Source organism: Lampetra planeri, chromosome 34 (assembly GCF_965212315.1).
Source record: "Lampetra planeri chromosome 34, kcLamPlan1.2.h2, whole genome shotgun sequence".
In the NCBI taxonomy this organism is placed as follows: domain Eukaryota; kingdom Metazoa; phylum Chordata; class Hyperoartia; order Petromyzontiformes; family Petromyzontidae; genus Lampetra; species Lampetra planeri.
In genome coordinates, this window is record NC_136140.1 from 6,706,538 (window position 1) to 6,724,616 (window position 18,079).

At 48.3% G+C, this 18,079-nt stretch overlaps 2 protein-coding genes across 9 annotated transcripts in view; both read right to left on the bottom strand.

The window, feature by feature from the left end:
- The window catches only part of LOC144730079 (protein Wnt-5b-like), a 50,829-nt gene extending 42,537 nt beyond the window's left edge, over positions 1-8,292 (bottom strand). For 2 of the 3 annotated variants that reach the window (XM_078610606.1, XM_078610608.1), the window contains exons 1-2: positions 7,241-7,622; positions 6,721-7,035 (exon numbers count right to left, since the gene is read on the bottom strand). The gene's annotated coding sequence lies outside the window, so the exon portion shown is untranslated. Of the gene's footprint in view, positions 1-6,720; positions 7,036-7,240; positions 7,623-8,037 lie in introns of those variants that run through there. The other variant, XM_078610607.1, reaches the window with a different exon arrangement.
- Positions 8,293-11,925: 3,633 nt separating this feature from the next.
- The window catches only part of LOC144730080 (ERC protein 2-like), a 180,191-nt gene continuing 174,037 nt past the window's right edge, over positions 11,926-18,079 (bottom strand). For all 6 annotated transcript variants that reach the window (XM_078610611.1, XM_078610610.1, XM_078610609.1 and 3 more), the window contains one exon: positions 11,926-17,273. In XM_078610611.1, coding sequence (XP_078466737.1) covers positions 17,133-17,273 — 141 coding nt within the window. In that variant the 3' untranslated portion in view covers positions 11,926-17,132. The remainder of the gene's footprint in view (positions 17,274-18,079) is intronic.

The window sequence follows — 18,079 nt, forward strand, 5'->3', positions numbered from 1 at the left end:
AAAGCGAGAACTGCAAGGCCCGTTCAATGTGTTCACGCTTGTTTAAAAAAAAAAACAAGTTCATAATTAGGCGGCTGAAGGAACGGGGTCGGGGCTACGAATTCAATCAATCAGCTCGAACAGCACAAGCTCTGTTAAATTAAGCTTCGGGGGGGGGGGGTAAAAAAAACCCCACAGAATTTGGCACGTGAAAGACTGCAAAGGATACAGATAGTTATTGTATTACTCATGTCAGCAGAAATAGGAGAGAATCCTCCAAAGCAAATAGGTACTGGGGGGAGAGGATTTGTGAGCCCGGAATAGGCGGAACTAGAGTTCGCTTACATGCTTGCTGAGACAAGATGCTGGCCGGGATATTATTGATCTGGAAAGCCAACAGACCAATAGAATAAAATGTGCGTTATTAGAATCAGAATCTTAATTTTTTAGTGGAGAAATCCGATAAGCTATGAAGCTCTCTCTCACAGATGTCCAGTAGGGGCAGGTCAGAAAGTTACAATAAACAGTACAATAAACGATAGGAGTGCAAAGTATAGGAAAGACAAGCGCATCACTTAAAATAACTAAATTATTCATGTGTGTTGATAAACAGAACTTCGTTATGCTGATGTGTGTTATTATAAACTCAGTATGTCTCGCAATGTGACATCACATTTCAGGATAGCGCCCTTTCTAACAATACACCCGCAGAACTTTAACAGCTCTTTCCTGTAATAAGATGTTTTTCTCTTTTATTCAGAGGACAATAATGCAACATTTCCATCCGTGATTCAACTGCATAAGTCGCAGCGAACACTTACAATAACAGTATGGAGACAATACGAGTTATCATTTAGACATGCGCTGTACGAATACATGTAGGGCTTAAGCTGCGTGCAAATATAGGTATTTGAGTGATTGATTAATTACACGTGTGGGTGACAGATTGGTTAGCACACTGCAAGTTGAACCTCAGTTTCATTCCCGCTCACGGCTAGCATCGGTGGCGGCAGGTGCTCATCTGGGCTGGTCCGGGGCTCCCACCGCTTCACCATTCCGTAATGACCAGCATGGTGAAGTATGGTCAAACAATCACCACGGCCACCTTCTGTAGTGTAGGTGTGGGGGATGCTGTCACACACCGGTGGCTTGCGGCACATCGATCATGGGCAATATCTACACGTGACATGTTCAAATGTAGATATATATATAAAAGTAACGCAGTGTATACGTGTGCAGAACATTGCAAATAATACATATACACTTGATGACAAACGCATCGGTCGACGTCGTTATGTTCTTTGTATGTCCAGCCAATGAATGCATTACATACACGGATACACTCCCATATGGAACTGCACGGGTATACAGTATGTAGTACGCATCATATCCTAAATGTGACACGCATATAGGCCACTAACATGACTGAACAACACAGCCAGTGTTCAACATACTCTCCCCGCTCATAGAACGCGCATCATTAATTGCACGCTGTACAGGAACTCTATGAAGTGCCCTTTCATAGAGTGATTTGTGTGTGCACAGGTGTGTGTGTGTGTGTGGGAGCGGTGGTGCAACGGTTAGCGCTACGCTACGAAACCAGCCCACCCGAGTTCGATTCCCGCTCACTACCAACACGGGTGACGATTATCTGAACCGGGCATGGGCCTCTCCTAGGTCGACTCAGCCTTAAATGAGTACCTGGTGTGGTGTGTAAACATCGCCACTGGGGAGACAAAGGCGTCCGGGCGTAGTGTTAGCCACCCCCCCCCCTCGTGTGCCGTGCCGATCTTCACAGGTGCTACTCGCTAACAGCACTTGCCCCAAGTCTGCTAAGGCTACACGGGGTATCTTTGTTTGTTTAATGTGGACACGTAATACACGTTCCCGCACATTGTATAAGCGCGTTTGTACACATAAGGAAGGCCATGCAAGCCAACAACAAACACCATCTTGCATGTGCTTATGCAGTGGTAAGTGCAGACACACACACATGCAAACCTTCATGAACTACACTTTCAAAATGTCTGGCCATTGACAGTAGTCACAACGTCAATCTGAAATACGGAATTACCATTATTATGCAAGCCGCATTGAATTAAAGCGCATTCATTATCATTCATTATTAAAGCGTGACCAATTAATGTCAATTATGCATGTTTGCACCCCATTGCAAAGAGTCTGCCTGGGCAATGGTAATGAAGGTACATGACAACGTTGTAAAAGCAGCAAAGTGTGATGCTCTCTCTCTCTCTATTACTCAAATCTGCACCGTCAAGTACTCGCTTATCGCCTCTGTCGAATTCTAGGCTGTCAACAATCACTTCCGAGATTCCAGACGGTGAGTCTGGGCGTAAATAGTTGCTCGCTTGATAGCGCTTGCCCCAAAAGTCTGTTGAGGCTATATTAAGGGGGTGGGGGTTCTTTGTCTATGCATGTGCGTGATCATCATTCGAGATGCACTGAGATGCGTCCAGAGATACGTTAGTGGGATAATACCGCATCACTCAACAGAACTCGCCACATTATTCCAGTTGCCACTTATTTTGAAGATAATACACCGCCAAAATGCAAGTACCGTCTGTGTGTATGTTGGACTTCTTTCGCACCGTACGTAGCCAACCGCGCTAATCGGAGGTGCCAACAAAACAAACGCAAAAAAGAAGCAGCTGTAAGGAAATTAGTTTTCAATCGAGATTCAAAAGTGCGTGTCTCCAGTGGCTTACTCGTGGACGATGTGCACGCGCATTGTATCTAAACAAATTGTCGGGCGATGTTGCCGCTGCCGCTGCTTTGACAGTGATGCACAAGAACAGTTAAATAAAAAATGTTTTTTACCACCAAAGCACTCGTCAAATAACACTTCCTTGAAAGATAAAAAAAACATAACGGCCCTTTCTTACAGCAGACAAACATAATTATCAACTCTGTGTCTCTCTCACACCTCCGTCTATGTGCTGTGACGAAAGGCCATTGCCCGAAACGTCGGCCAATTATATATGTTTGTATACATGTCTTAAATCGCAGAGCTACAGACACGTGCGGTGCATATCTCACAAGACGATGGCGCAAGGTTGTGTACATGGCACGCGATGGCGTGGTACAGTATCATGTAATGTGTGTATTACATTCGCGGATGAGTTACAATTAGAAATTGTGTTCGCAGGTGCGTGCGTTCTTGCGTAAAGGTGCATTGCAAAGATAATGAACGGGTTGTCGCACCGTATAACCGCAGTGGGGGTTAAAGTTACCCGTTGCCCCATCTCGCAATCGTTGCAGCACATACAGCAAAGGGTGTGTGGGCTTGCCCGCGATGTCAGCGCTCGAGTTAAGGAAGACGCAAACGTGTGTTGCTGTTCATCGCCGTGTTCTTAAATGTTTGCGTAGAACAGAAATGCTTATCGGGGGGGGGGGCGGGCGGATGGTGGCCGTTAGCTACGCAAACTAAAATTTCGACTTCTCTACAAGTTTTCGCAATTTAAGAAGAAGAACAAAAAAATGAACTTGGAATAAATCCACGGCCAGTAACTAATAACCACGTTGCAGCTGCTTGCAGTGCGCGGTTGTAGTTGCAGCGAGTCGAGAGTTAAAACAAATACGAGATGAAGATGCAGGGTCACGCGGTGTCACGAGACTCTGTCGGAGCGGCGGCGCGACGGTTAGCACCAATGTACTACGAAGTTCAGATACCCGAAGTTCGATTCCCGGCCACGGTTAACATCAGTGGCGAATGATATTTGACACCCCCCCCCCCACTCTCGCCTCCTCCATTCACCAAGCCAGACAGACCTGGTCTTCACCTGAGGACGGCTGCTTGCGTTGTGGCCGAAACGTCGTGAGAATTATTTTATTATGTTTTATTTTTATTATTTTATTACTTCCCTTTTACGTGACTTTACCGAAAGAACCAAGAAGAAGCAAGCCATCGTGGTTAAGGATGGCCAAACGACCCCCGTGACCAACATTGGCGTGGGTAGGCGTTCATCCATCAGTAATGTATAAGCACAAAACAGCGAGCATTTTGCTCGGGATATTTACTTGTACCAAATGTCAAAGTGTTTGACAAATGACACACTTTTATTTCTGATAATGTATTCGTACACATAATTAAACCTTGTGTGTGTGTGTGTGCCGTGAATAGAACTTGGATTGATGGCGCCGTTACGAGTACAATGTGTCATCAGTAAACGGGACAAATCGAATTCGCAACAACTGACGAAGACGGACAATAGTCCCTGTGGCACATGAGAGTCGATCTGGTTGGCGGACAACCCCTCGGACGGACGAAGGGAAGGCTACGAGACGAACGAACTAACTGTCAATATGCGGAGGTCAACACAAGGCACCTCCGCATTGAGTATACGTATGGTATTGCAAACAGCGCAGAACATAAAAATGGAATTAGCAAACGCAGTCGTCGTTCAATACCCCTTGGGCAGGTAGGGCTAGTCGACGAAAATGCATGCCAAAGGAGAACGCAACGAACATATACAGTGTCCATGAAGGTAGTATAATTTATGAAAGAACCAGGATTAGACGAAGAGTCTAAGCTAGATCGATACAACTATATATATCATCTGCAGTCACGCACGATATGTAGCCTGAAGATTGTAATGCACGGGTCTCATCTCTCGAAAGTCCAGGGTTTCACAAACTCCAGTCCTCGCGGACCGCCGCGACTCTGCGCGTTTACCAATTTTACTCCTCCAATTCAAAAATGCAAATTAACTCGTTTCACGCTGCACGCGTCCGATGATTGTTAAACACGTGCCACGTGACGCGCCCCGTGCAAATTACCGCTCTATCTCTCTCTGCGTCACGTGCTCCACGCGTACACGTGGAACACGCACACCGACGTCTCAAACCCTGACTCGAATCGGCTTCGATGTTCACGCCGGTGGCGTCAAAATTGCGAAGCGCATCACGAGGAGAGAGGAGGAGGAGGAGGAAACGCGTCTAACAAATCGTCGGACGCGTGCACCGTGGAACGATTTAAGTTGCAATTTGACTGCGAGGAATGCATTGGCGAACGCGGAGAGACGTGGCGTGGTTGGTGGTGGTGGTCGACGAGATTAAGTTTTGGACACACTGCGTCTGAACAGCCCCAAGTTCCCTCCGATCGCAGTGGGTGAAGCTCAACTGCTCTGAGCTGTGACAGGTTGCCGGGTAATTGGGCCAATACCTCTCGATGAGATTATTTCGAATGCTTCCGATGTGTGCTGTCACGAGATCATTCAAAGCTTTGCGGTAACAACAACAAAAAGAACCTCCAAACAAAACACACGTAAGCGTATAAAGGACTCGTTTGCCAAGCCTCTACACGGCGGAATTCAAACCGCTGTGTAATTATAAAGTTTTCAAACACCGGATGAAAGCTTTCCTGGACGCGCTGTATTTGTCACGCCCGTTGCAATGATTGGGCCCTCTCTAGCTCGGGAACACGGCACTCGAAGTCGCTGATTAATTATAATTTGAGCTGCGCAATCGCCAGCGCGAATAGACGAACGACACTCGCACGACACGCACGCACCTCCGATTGGCACCGATGGCTACGTACGGTGCGAAAGGAGTGCAACACACGTACACACACTCATTCATTCGGGTGAATCAACAGACTGATTCGGTCGTTCCCCCACCCCACTGTCTCTGTGGTTTACGGATAGATGGGGTGTTTGGTCGGTTTTGGTGTGCAGTCTTTAAAGCAGTACAATGGAGTGTATTACGTAACTGCATATCGGACTCACGCTGAAAGAACACAAATGAAGAAACACCAATGAGTGATTTAGGATATTGGCACCGCCCGAAATTATTCTGGTGTAACTGCACTGACCAGCGAGATGAAGTATGGCCAAGCAAAACTCTCAATCCATTGACATCATCTAGCATTGGAATTACGAAAACCTTTGAAGGTTTAATTAGTATTATTGTACGAGAAGTTATTCGTACAACGGTCGGTGAAGACGAGGCCTTCCTTCCACGAGCGATCAGAAGCTAAACCAATTTGTTAGATGCGAAGAACCAGAGACAAAGTTTTTTTTTTAATGAATGTCACGTTTCTGCTGCAACTCGGAGGAGTGGTGAGCCGGAGAGATGGCGAGATGCAGGCCATGAAGGGCGCTTTGGTTTATTTAAACGCGGGTTGTGCAACGGTCATCGGGTGCGAAAAGTGAAAATGTGAGCGAACACCAAGTGCGATTTGTCGTTAAGTCACCGCAGGTGATGCTGGCAATGCCAAAAACCCCGTTGCACAACCAGCGACGTTGCCTCCGTCGAAGAGCAAACGGCACCGGCGACTCGACTCAGCGGCTTGTGAAGAAACCGTGTTTTCACGGCGCTTTTTACGCGCAATTTAACAAAACAAAAAAAGTTGTTACGCGCGTCGAACGATCGACATCCGCGACGCATTCAACGCAACGCATCAACGACTGCGCTTGCAGTCTTCACATCGCGCGCACTTGTGGAACAGCGCACGCGCACGCACGTGTAGTGCCTAAGTGGCGTGCGTGCCGGGAGTCTGCACGGGAGTTGAGCCGAGTTGTTCAGACTCGCGGTTAAGCGACGAATCGGCTCGTGGCGAGTCAACTTGTCATCGGCTGGAAGCAGCGAAGCGATTTCCACAATTACGAAGCAACGAGGTGCTTTGTTTTCTTTTTGTCGACCGCAACTTTAAACAAGTAGGAATTGTAACACGTTTTAAAAAAAAATAATAAGAAGAAATTAACTTTACCGATCGTGGCTTACCGGGGCGATGATGAGTATGGTTTGGAGTTGCCTTGTCCGCCGATCTCTGCCGCGAAGTTTTGTTTAAATTCCTCCGTCCTGCGCAACGCTTCCGAAACTTTATCCCCAGCGAGTGTCAGCGTTTTCTTTATGTTCCAAACTTTTTTTGTTAAAAAAAATAATTGAACATTGCAACGCGTTTCTTGCTCCGAGGGGGTTACGTTTCCCTGCGAGAGGCTTCGAACGTCCCCCCACCAAAGTGGGGGAGGGGGCCGGAGACGAGGAGGTTGGCGACGACAACTGGGACCTCACTCACGGATCCGTCCCGACCACCATCTGCACATCATCATCAGCACCACCACCAACAACAAGAAGCACATTAAAAAAAAGTTTACAAAACACCGGCTCTCTTGAGCATTTACCCGTGGCGCGCGCAACAACGCCACCGTATGTCTCCCCATTATTCGTACAAAGCTGCCGGAGCCAACACAGCGCACAGGTGAGAGGGAGCCATGAGTTGAACGATGACCGCTCAACGTACTTGCCGGAGAGCGCAGCTGCCCCACGCGTCGTCCGACTCTTTGCCGCGTGACTCCCGAGGGCTAAGGATCTCTTGCTGCTGCGCCTGCCGACGAGTAACTGATCGCGGGGCTAGGCTCGAGCGGTGCTCAATTAGTGAGCGGCCAATTGCGAGCCGCCTCGACTCATCGCTCCGGATGAGGCGGCTCCTCGGATGAAGCGACTCCTCCTATGCCCGAACGGCGCCCGCCCGCCCGCGCGCCCGTGTAGCAACTCCCGCAGCCGAGCCGGCGAAGAGAAACGGCGACAGTCACGACAACAACAACAACGACAGGACACATCGTGAAGTGTCGGCAGAGACGCACAGAGAGTAAGCAGCCCGGAGGAGTGCGTGCCGTGTAGTTACCTTCCCCCTCCCCCCTCCCCCCCGGTGTACTACTCTCGCAAGAGTGAGTTGCTTACTTAGTCGTTTATGATTCGCTTTCGCGAACTTTCGCCAAACTTTTTGGGTTTGTTCGCTCTGCGCGGCGATTGCGTAAAAGCGGACCGAGAGGAAAACTCCGTTGCGATTTATTCCTTTACAGTGCCACACTCGCCCCCTTTTTGAAATGTCGCGTTTATTAGTCGCATAGCTCGCTCGGTTAACAGTTAACTTGCTTATTTATTTACGCAGTCGAGGGGCCCCACCTTGTGAGCGACAGAGAGCGAGACCTTCAAGTAGTGTGTAACGCCGAGAGAGTCTTCAACTTTGAGAAGTAAAGCTGAGAGAGCGCGCGCGCGTGCGTGCGTGCGCGTGTCCAGACGAGCGAATTTACGCACCGCGAATTTTCGCGCGACGCTCTTGCGACGGCCAAGAGAAGCGGCTTCTCTTTCGCTGCAGCTCTCCGCGGCTCTCTCTGAGGTCTCTCTCTCTTACTCCCCCCCTACTCCCCTCCTATTGTTTCCGTGACTCTCCTCGCAGCCGCAGGAGCGGCGGCAGTAGCACCTCCACCACCACCACTCGAGTACAGCGCTTGCTTCAAACTGTATTCTCGCGGGCCAAAGTTCGTGAAAGTTGCGGTTGAACAACAACAAATACCTTCCTCTGGCCGCTCGCAAATCGGCGCGCGTGGAAAGGGGGCGCGCAACGGGGAGCCCGACTTGGCTCGGGGTTGTTTTAGTTTTGATTGGGGGGCGGCGGCGGCGGCGGGGGGGAGAAAATGCAGTTGCTTTAGGCGTGGGGAGAGAGAAGGATATGATGATGCCTAATTATTACAATGCTTTCACCTGCGACCAAAGTCAGTTGGCGCTGTTGAGACGTCTGCAGGGTCACAGCAGCGGGGCCTCGTCGCGATTGGCTCGCACGGCACGGGTTTGATGAATGGAGGTGGTCCCGAACGCTTGCCACAACGGCAGCTTCGTCTCTGCTTATTTATGGAGTCTCTCTTTCGAGATTTATTTTTTCGCTGCTGCTGCTGTCTGGGATTTTATTTCTGCCGTCATTTTTTTTTCGCTCCGTTGTTTGAAAAGAAAGAAACGATGCACAATAACTCGAAACGGAATGCATTTGTGCGCATTCATCAGTAGCCTCGAATGGGCTTCGAGTTAACCAACCGAGACCCGGAGACGCGAAGCGATCGCTCGCAGCGGAGTCTCTGCGAGTTCGAGGGAGGCGAGAGGAGAAGAGACTCAGCACAGTGAACTACCAGGCACGCCGGGCATTTCTGGGGAACGCACAATGACGCACCCATCGCAGGCGGCCCGACGGGGAACTTTTCGCCTCGGCTCGCAGGATTAACACCCCTCTAAGGACGGCGCGCTCCTTATTGATGATGTTTCTGCAGGGCATTAGCAGGAGGGGTGAGATCGGGGCTTGAACCCTGGTCTCCAAAGGCGCTTGCACGACCACCACGTGGACCACCCAGAGGGCATAGGACAACTCCACCTGTGTTCTCACTCTGCGTGCACATCCATACACGATGGTGCTACTCACTAATGCACAGTGACTTCCACTTGAACTCATCTATGCAGTGGGGGGAGGGGAGTACAATTGTGATTTAATTCTAGATTTGAAGCTTTCGTGACTGCAAGGATTCATATTCTTAGGTTTTTTCGGTATAGTCACGTAGGTAACAACATTAAAATTAATAAAAGTAAAATAAAATAAAAATCACGACGTTTCGGAGGCAACACAGAAGCTTGTGTTGCCTCCGAAACGTCGTGATTTTTTTATTTTATTTTACTTTTATTAATTTTAATGTTTTTACCTACGTGACTTTACCGAAAAAACCTAAGAATTGTGATGTACTTTACAGCTTCATTGCAGGGGCTGTCGAGTGAATCCCAATGATTTGGGGTTTTTATTAGGACCACAAAACGCATGTCCTATTCCCAACGTCGTTGCATCGGAGATCTGGACTGTGGCCAGGTTTTGAAACGGAGACAGAAAATTAGAAGGCCGCCCAGTGTTAAAACCATAAACAAATAAGTGGCGAGGTGTAATTTTCCCTTCAATGTCATTCGTGCACGGGGCAGGTCCGGATGTGGATATATGCACAGTAGCCAGATTCCCGAAGACATTTGAAATGGGTTTTGTGGACAAAAAAATGTTGCTTGATGTGGACGAATACATTGGGAGTCGGCAAGAACTGTTTAACTCCTCGTCATCGTGCCTCCCACAGTTCATATTTTCAACCAACCCATTACGAGGTTTGAATACTCGTGGCATCTAAAGGCACGACACATAGCCACCATGCTTTGCAATGTTTGTGAAGAGTTATGCAGCGATAATGCTTAAACGTAACCCAATATAAGTCATAATGAAAAGATACCCAACTAATTAAACAATTGTACGTTGACTATGCTTGCAAAACTAAAATGTAACTAAGTGATATACAGTATCTAGATTTGAAGCTTTCGTGTCTGCAAGGATTCATACTCTTTGTTTTTTCGGTAAAGTCACGTAGGTAAAAAATAAAATAAATTAAAACAACTAAATAAAATCACGACGTTTCGGAGGCAACACAAGCTTCCGTCTTCAGGTGGAACCGTTACAGCTCACTTACTACAGCGACTTTGGCTGTAACGGTTCCACCTGAAGACGGAAGCTTGTGTTGCCTCCGAAACGTCGTGATTCAATTCAGTTGTTTTCATTTATTTTATTTTTTACCTACGTGACTTTACCGAAAAAAACCAAAGAGTAAGTAATATATCCTCTGCATCAACGTTCTCTGACAGCGCCTGCCCAAGCGGGAAATCCAAGCATTCTCAGTGTACAGATGTGTGCAGTGTGCCATAAGCTCCTTTACTTGTGAATGTAGAGCATGCTTAGTCCACACAATCAAATCATCCTGGATCCATCCACCCGATCTCGTACAATGTCAGCAGCTAAGCAGACTTTATCCCTGCTCGGACTTGCGTGCCTGGGGATGCTCGATGGGTCGTAAGGCTTGGCTTGCGAGGTGCCAGGAGATGGCACTGCAGCAACACATTCCGGAATCTATCTGTGCGGAGTCTCTGAGAGTTTTCTCGGGGTGGTTGTTTCCTCCCACGTGTCGATGATAATTTGAACCCGGGATCACAATGCATGGGCCCCTCCTGATACAAAAAAGCGTCATCAGCCTCTGTGAGCTTTTTCTTTCCTGGGTTAAAAGGGCATGGCCAAGGCTCTAATTAATTGTAGTTTGAGAAGTCCACGTTAATGTCGCACATGCTCGAACAACAGCACGCGCCGTGATTTTAACGCAAGCCAATACATACAGGGTGCGTAAAAAGATGTTAACACTTATATGTGACTATCGTTTTAATAGAAATAGAACATGATAACGAATGTATGTGATTAGCTTCAAAAAGTCCGTCTCCACTTGTTCGCCATCATTGTCCACAAACGCCTGGAATCTTCTCCAGGTGGTCTCCAGAACCCGGAGGCACATTTCTTGTGGTGTTGTTGCAAATTCTCAGGAGTGTTAAAAACATTTTTAAGCACCCTGTATAAGACTTAACAGAAGACGGTGGTGCATGTACGCTACAATGACCTGGATGTGAACAGCAACCAGGTCTGGTGGTCTGTTTTGATGGCCTAAGTGGCCTTGTTTGCTCCAGAACTCTCAATGTTTCCATACTTTCACCCCATCACCCCTGACGGCGCTTTGACAAGCCTTCACTTGGACGTGAAGACGCTATCACGCCCCGCGAGTACGCAGGGCAGCTGACTGATAGCCATCACGCCGCCTCGTAAGTTATACATCGGCTGCACGTCGGCTCCCCCCCCTCCCTCTCCTCCTCCATCCCGAATCAAACGGCTTCCTGACACTGCGTGACCTCTCATTCGCCACCCGTGTGGACCAGCGAACGAAAACATTCACGAGCCACACCGCGCGGGGCCAAGCGAGGAGAGGGCCTCGCGGCTCGCACTCATCGGCAAACGATCGCAAATTATCGGCGTCATTATCAACACCGCCGCTCATAATGGCCAAGTCACCTGACATGTGTTTTGGGCAATTACCCCTTTGTCAAAAAAAAGATATAAAAACAAACGAACGGGATCTTGTGACCCGCATCGCCGAAGTTCCATTCTTTCGAAGATCGGCAGAACGTTAGCACGTTCCCGGCACCTCTGATAAGCACAATTTGCTATGTTCGGTACGGCGAAAGAATTTCAACATACATACATGTGCGCACAGGTCATGTCATGAGAGTAAAATGAAGAAAAAAAACTCACAAGGTTCGCAAGGTTGCCAAATAACATTTAATATAGCTTGATTTACACTTAACATTTGTTTCAATTCTCAATCATCAAAAAAGCACATTATATCACAGCATCAAGAGGCAGAATTAATATAACATTCTGACATCCTCTCGATGATTAAGTAGCCTGTACTGCATGTGCCACGTATAGATTTCCCCCGGTCAATAAAACATCAAAGCAATGGACACACTGATCAATGCACACCCCTCCGTGACTCGGTTAAACGAACGGGGCAAGAACTAAAAAAAAACAAGGAATCGGGGTTATAAACCAAACACGTCAAGTTCGGTCGACTTTAACGCACACACGACCAACATTGCAGTTTGGTAATTTGAAAATTGTACGAGCCGTTTTCCACACAATTTGAAACGCACACACGATGACGAAGGATTACATTTGATGGGGGGGACCAATAATCACGCATTCGCTGTTTTTCTCTCTCTCTCTCCTCTCCTTTGTTTAGAACGGACTCCGAAACCAAACGCAGAACACCTGGGCCTTTTTTAAACGTGACCAACGCGGGAATTATTTCTTTACCACACGGTGGGGCCCAATTGTCCCGCAACTCATTTCGAGCTCTCAGTTTGTGAATCCCCACGGAGGAAACGTTCAGGGGTGATAGCCAATGTTCCATCCACGCCGTTGTTGTGCAGTAAAACAAAAAAAACAAAGCAAATCATCGCGCGGCACGGCCTGTCGCCTGCGTGGATGCCCCCCCCGCCCACCACCACCACCACCACCTCGGTTGGCCAAGGCAAGCCGAGTTGGCCAAGGAACGCTTTGCTAAGCGCGTCTGCGTTTGGCCCAGGCGTGCGACTGTGCGGTTATTTCCTGGGTATGCACGCGTTTGTTATCTGCGATTTTTGACTCTCCGCAAATCGCATCTGGAACTCTCAACACGAGTGCATTGAAAGTGATGAGATACCGTAATGAGAGAATAACTTGATTATGTATTTGTTTAAGGTAAATTCATTTTAAAAAGACAGGGTTTCGTAGGCCAATAACATTATCGGCGAAATTTGCTATTCGCAAGCATCTACGAAACGTATCCCTCGCGAATAACGAGGAAAGTGTGTACAGCAAACCCCGACCGCATTGCTGAACTTGAGCGTTCCCCGCTGCGCGCCATGGCACAGGGGAACTCGCTGGAGGCGCGAAGAGAACGATGCGAACCCGGCTAAACCATTCGCAACTATATTGAACTCGATTCAGAAATGCATTTGGACTTCAGAGAAGTGATCCGTTGAAATTTAAACGCACGTAACATTTAAAGCGGTGTGTGTATGTGCGCACGAGCGCGTATTTTTTTGTTTTTGCATAACCAAGGGGACAAGACGTGGAGGGGGAAGGAACATTTCAACATACTCACAAGTTTCGTTTTTTTTTTTACACACAACATACACACACGCTGCCATCAACACGCGCGGCTTCTCACGTTGCAGACACGGACCGCACCGGCAGCGTTCCACCCGCGTTGAACCAGTCGGACAAAAAAAAGAAAAGAACCCAATACGCACTTAGTATAAGCGTAGAGCTCTTTCCGTCCGTCGTCCCGACGCATGCGCCAATGGTAACTTTGGAAAATATATAGATTTATATACTTTTAAAACATTCATCGGTATTGTTTTTCATTTGTAAATGCAATAAAGCAAAAGAATACTTAAAAAATATAATGGCAAACAAACAAGACCTACAGTATTTGGGTAAGGGAATATAAATAGAGCAGTGTTACATATACCTAGACTATGAAAACAAAACAGACGCATGCTAACAGCATGCCAATTGATACAAGTATGGTGTTCCTTTTGCATTCATACAGTCAGACCTCAACCATACATTACATGTGCTTTTTTAAAGTCTAATAGGCTGTGTGCAAATTTCAATGAAGAGCATTTTAAAGTTATCATGGACTATTTTCGGCAGCTCAACGCTGATTGAGGTATAAACGTGGCTTTAAGTAAAATATCATCTCCGATATTTGTCTATTGTATTCCCAACGAGGCAGCGCCCCCGCTTTTCAATTAATCAACCCATTCTGACGTCGGCGTTGAAACAAGCGAACCGCATTATTGCCACGTTCTCAACTCACGGCCACGATCCAGGAACAGTCAAAATTTCGCTCACACCCCCCCCCCTCCCCACCGTCAACGTGGAACACTCCAAATGCAGCCACACGCTGACAACTGGTTTGCAAATGTGCACACGTGGGGGTGGTGGGGGGGGGGGGGGCATGAGACGAAACCATTGTAATAAAGGGGGTGCAAAGGTCTTAAAAAAAATTCTCATTATCTCATTACCAGTCTGAAATTTCCACGTGGTTCAAGTCATTAATGTTGTGGTGAGGTTGAGTGAGCAATTAACATTATTTTTTTGGCCATCGCAGCACAGATTCATGTCAAAAGTTGGCACACTCTCAAACCACTTGTGCCACACGTTCGGAATTGTGCTCAGTAAATGCCTTCTTCGGTAACAAAAGTCCCTTTATTAAGCGTCGCCCAACTCAGCAAAAGGCTTGTAGTGTGAAGTTGGCACGTTAAATCGGCTGTGAAAAACCGAGTCGCCCCAATGCAGCCGATACCTTAAAAGGATTATAATAGACAATTCGAAATTAAACGATCAAAATCCCGTTACAATACCCAGCGAAAACAACAGCGATAATTATCTAATCTAATTTAAATGTAAATCTAAACTTTCCACACCCCCCCCCCAACCCACCACACCAGTGCGCCTTCCCATCTTGCCCTCCTCCCCCTGTATGCAGGCGCACACAAAACATATCCTATTTTTAAACGGCAGCTTGAAGAGCTATATTTCTTTGCAGAATGGCAGTAGGTGTTACATCTTTAATGCACCCCCCCCCAGCTACGGAAATTACAGTCGATAACAAAACAACTATACTAATCGTCTCTCATCTCTTCAGAAAAAGCAAAACAAATTCTTAGCCCCCAATTAATATCCGTCAGGGGTAGAATACAAATCCGCAGCAAAGTATTTCTTAGCAGCTTTCAGTTTAAATAGAGGACATTTGCTACGCGAGAACACACGTCGCCGTTCGGAGACATGACAAACAAGTGGGAAACCAAGTACAGCCCCTTGACGAAACAAACCGTCAAGGTTCGACTCGAGAGCACGCAGAAAGGCAGGCCGTCTGGAGACCACAACCACTTCAGTGCAAAAAGTCACGTGACAAAAACAGAGTCCCAAAACGGCAGTCGAAAGCAAAATTATGCCGCGCTCACGCGTTCTCTCTCTCGTTGTACACCGGGCACAGATGCAAAAACACCGACGACTTTGGAGCAGAAAAAGAAAAAAAACAGCAAGTGTCAAAGTCAAGATTAAACCTTTTTTGTTTTGCGTTTCAAATAAATGTTTGAAATGTTCAATCGATGACGTAAAAAGGCATCACAATTGCACATTTTTGTTTGTCGATCAGAGGGTTGATGCCGTCACAATCTCACGTCCTCGCGCACCCAAGGCTCGCCTCGCCCCGGACCGCAGCGCTCGTAGAAGCATCATCGCAGCTCCGAGCCTGACCGCGTTCATTGTTTTACAAATCACGTTCGCTGGAAAGGTTCAGAAAATATCGTGAACTCACGTTTGCAGTAACCGTGCACAATATCGTGGCGTTGTACCGCCGCACGCGACGCGAAAGTTTTCGAGCACCATTCTCTAAAGGGGAAGGGATTGTGTGCACCTTTTTTTAATCCACTTTATTCGTATGATTATTTTTCTATCCACGTGACTTTACCGAAAGAACAAACGAATATTGTGTTGCACCTGTAAAATTGCGCCGTCAAAGGGACTTAGTGGGTGTTATTTGTGCGTTGCGAGCGGTACGCGTGTCACTAAGCGTGTGTGAGTGCGTGTCACTAAGTGAGTGCATGTCACTAAGCGTGTGCGTGTCACTAAGTGTGTGCGAGTGCGAGCTGTCCAAATGTTTCTGGGTGCTTTCGATCACTTCACTGTCCTTCTCCGCGCGGCATGACGGTGAACGAGTTTGTTAAACATTTCACTATCTTTAGAAAGAAATTGTCCTCATAAGCATGCTTCCTATTATACTTGGCTCGAACACCGGTTTCGCCAGCTGTAACACTTATTCTGATATAAAATTCCACCGGTCAAGCTGTGGTCTAACAGTACAAAGCAGCCACTTGATACTACTTGGAGGACGTGACGTGCATTTTTTTTAAATGCGTGTATATATACGGTTGAGTGAGACTTGTAGCCCTGTTCCAGGGGACAGACGCATCAGGCACGAGAAGGGCTGGGGAGGGGGCAAATGAGCCTTCTTAAGTAGCGCAGTGTATTTTTCAGTGTAATTTCACATTAGGGTTAATCCAGGGCAATCTGACATGCTCAGGGTCCCAGTGTGGCTTGCAGTGACTTGCGCGCACACACACACAAGAACACGCCGCAGATGTACGCACACTGGCATGCCGCTCGCACAGCGCTCACACGCGCATGGGTAGGACTAAAACGGACTTGCACCGGCAGGGATTATAGCATGCGGCGGAGATGGTACCAAGGAGGGTGACACCTAATGGAGTGTGTGGGTGGTAAAACAATATCGGTCTCAAGTGAAATACTGCAAGGGCAGACCTTTGGAGGGCAGGTGTCAAGCAATGAGCGAGTGTGGTGGCATCAACGGTGGCGACCGTGATGATGACCTCTTGAACTTGTGTGCCTCCACAGGCACTCCGAGGAGCTGCCTCTTATTGGGGGGGGGGGGAGGGGGGGGGGGCTTACTGCTGTCCATTTAGGAGGAGACATGTGCCTCCTTAGGCCCCCCCCCACCGACACCCCCACCGAATAAACCACCGAATTGGACGTGTGCTCACAGATGCGTTCACACACACACACACGGGCGAGTGAGAACTTTTAACATTGCCGACATGCTGCTGTGAAGGCGAATGTGTGCTCGCGAGAGAGCGGCTCCCAAACGGTTTCGATGACACACGTTCCTCTCAAAGTCAGGCCAAGCGGGCGTTTCGCTCCAGAAGCCACGGAGGCGGCGGCGGCGGCGGGGTAAGAAGAGGAGGGGAGGGCAGCGGCTCGATCCGAGAGCGGCAGGACGAGGACGAGGACGAGGACGGGGAGACGGAGGCTGGGCCAGCAGAGCGTCTCCGGCAGGGGGGGTGGGCGAGGCCGACCCGGGTTCAGAGGGCGGCGGTGGCGGCGGAGGGTGAAGTCACGACGCGGCTTCCTCCAGGGCGCTGACCACTTGTTCCAGCAGCTCGGGACAGCGGTCGGAGATCTGCTGCAGCAGACTGTCGGCATAGACCTGCAGCGAGGCCGCCCCCTGCTCCGCACGCTCCAGCTCACCTTGCAGCTGTGGCGGCAGCAGAACACGCGGAAACCAACAAGGAGAGTCACTCAATTGTACGTACGCATTGTGTGTGTGTGTGCGCGTTGTGGGGAGCACTGTGTTAGCTATACGGGCGATATTTGTCTCGTGTCGTGGGGAGTGGTGGGGTTGCGGTTAACGGCGCGGCGCTGTCAACCTGGTGAACGGAGTTTTGATTCCCGGCCATGGCTAACACCAGTGGCGAGTGACATCTCACATCAGTGGCGAGTGATATCTTATCTGGGTTCTAGCCCCCACGTCGGTTCGCTACGGTTGGCTACGTATGGTGCGAAAGAAATTCAACATACACGCACTTCACCAACCCGCACTGACCAGCGCAGTGATGTATGGTCAAGTAACCCCTATGACAGACATGGCATGAGGAGGCCCTCATCCAGCATTAAGATTGACAAATGGATCTAAATCATTATTATTAATTCCCAGCCATGGATAACATCAGTGGCATTGGGTATCTCAACATGTTCTGGGCCTCCCCTATCTTTGTCATGTCAGTCACTTGACTTATGGTTATTGGGGAATCACAGCTGTTGCCACCACTGCTTTCCACCATTCATCTGTCTTGAAACATCCTGAGGTTGGTTTCCGCAGAATGTTAGGCCCATTCCACAACGTTGGTCATCAAGTTCTTCTGTCGAAGTCAACTCAAAAGTGATTTTCTGTGCAAATGAACGCACAGGCAGTGCTAATCGCCCGTGCGTGTCTCTGAGCCAGTGGTGGGAAATTCCACATTTCTACAGTGGGGGTGAGTCGAATTTTTACTTCTCCACAAA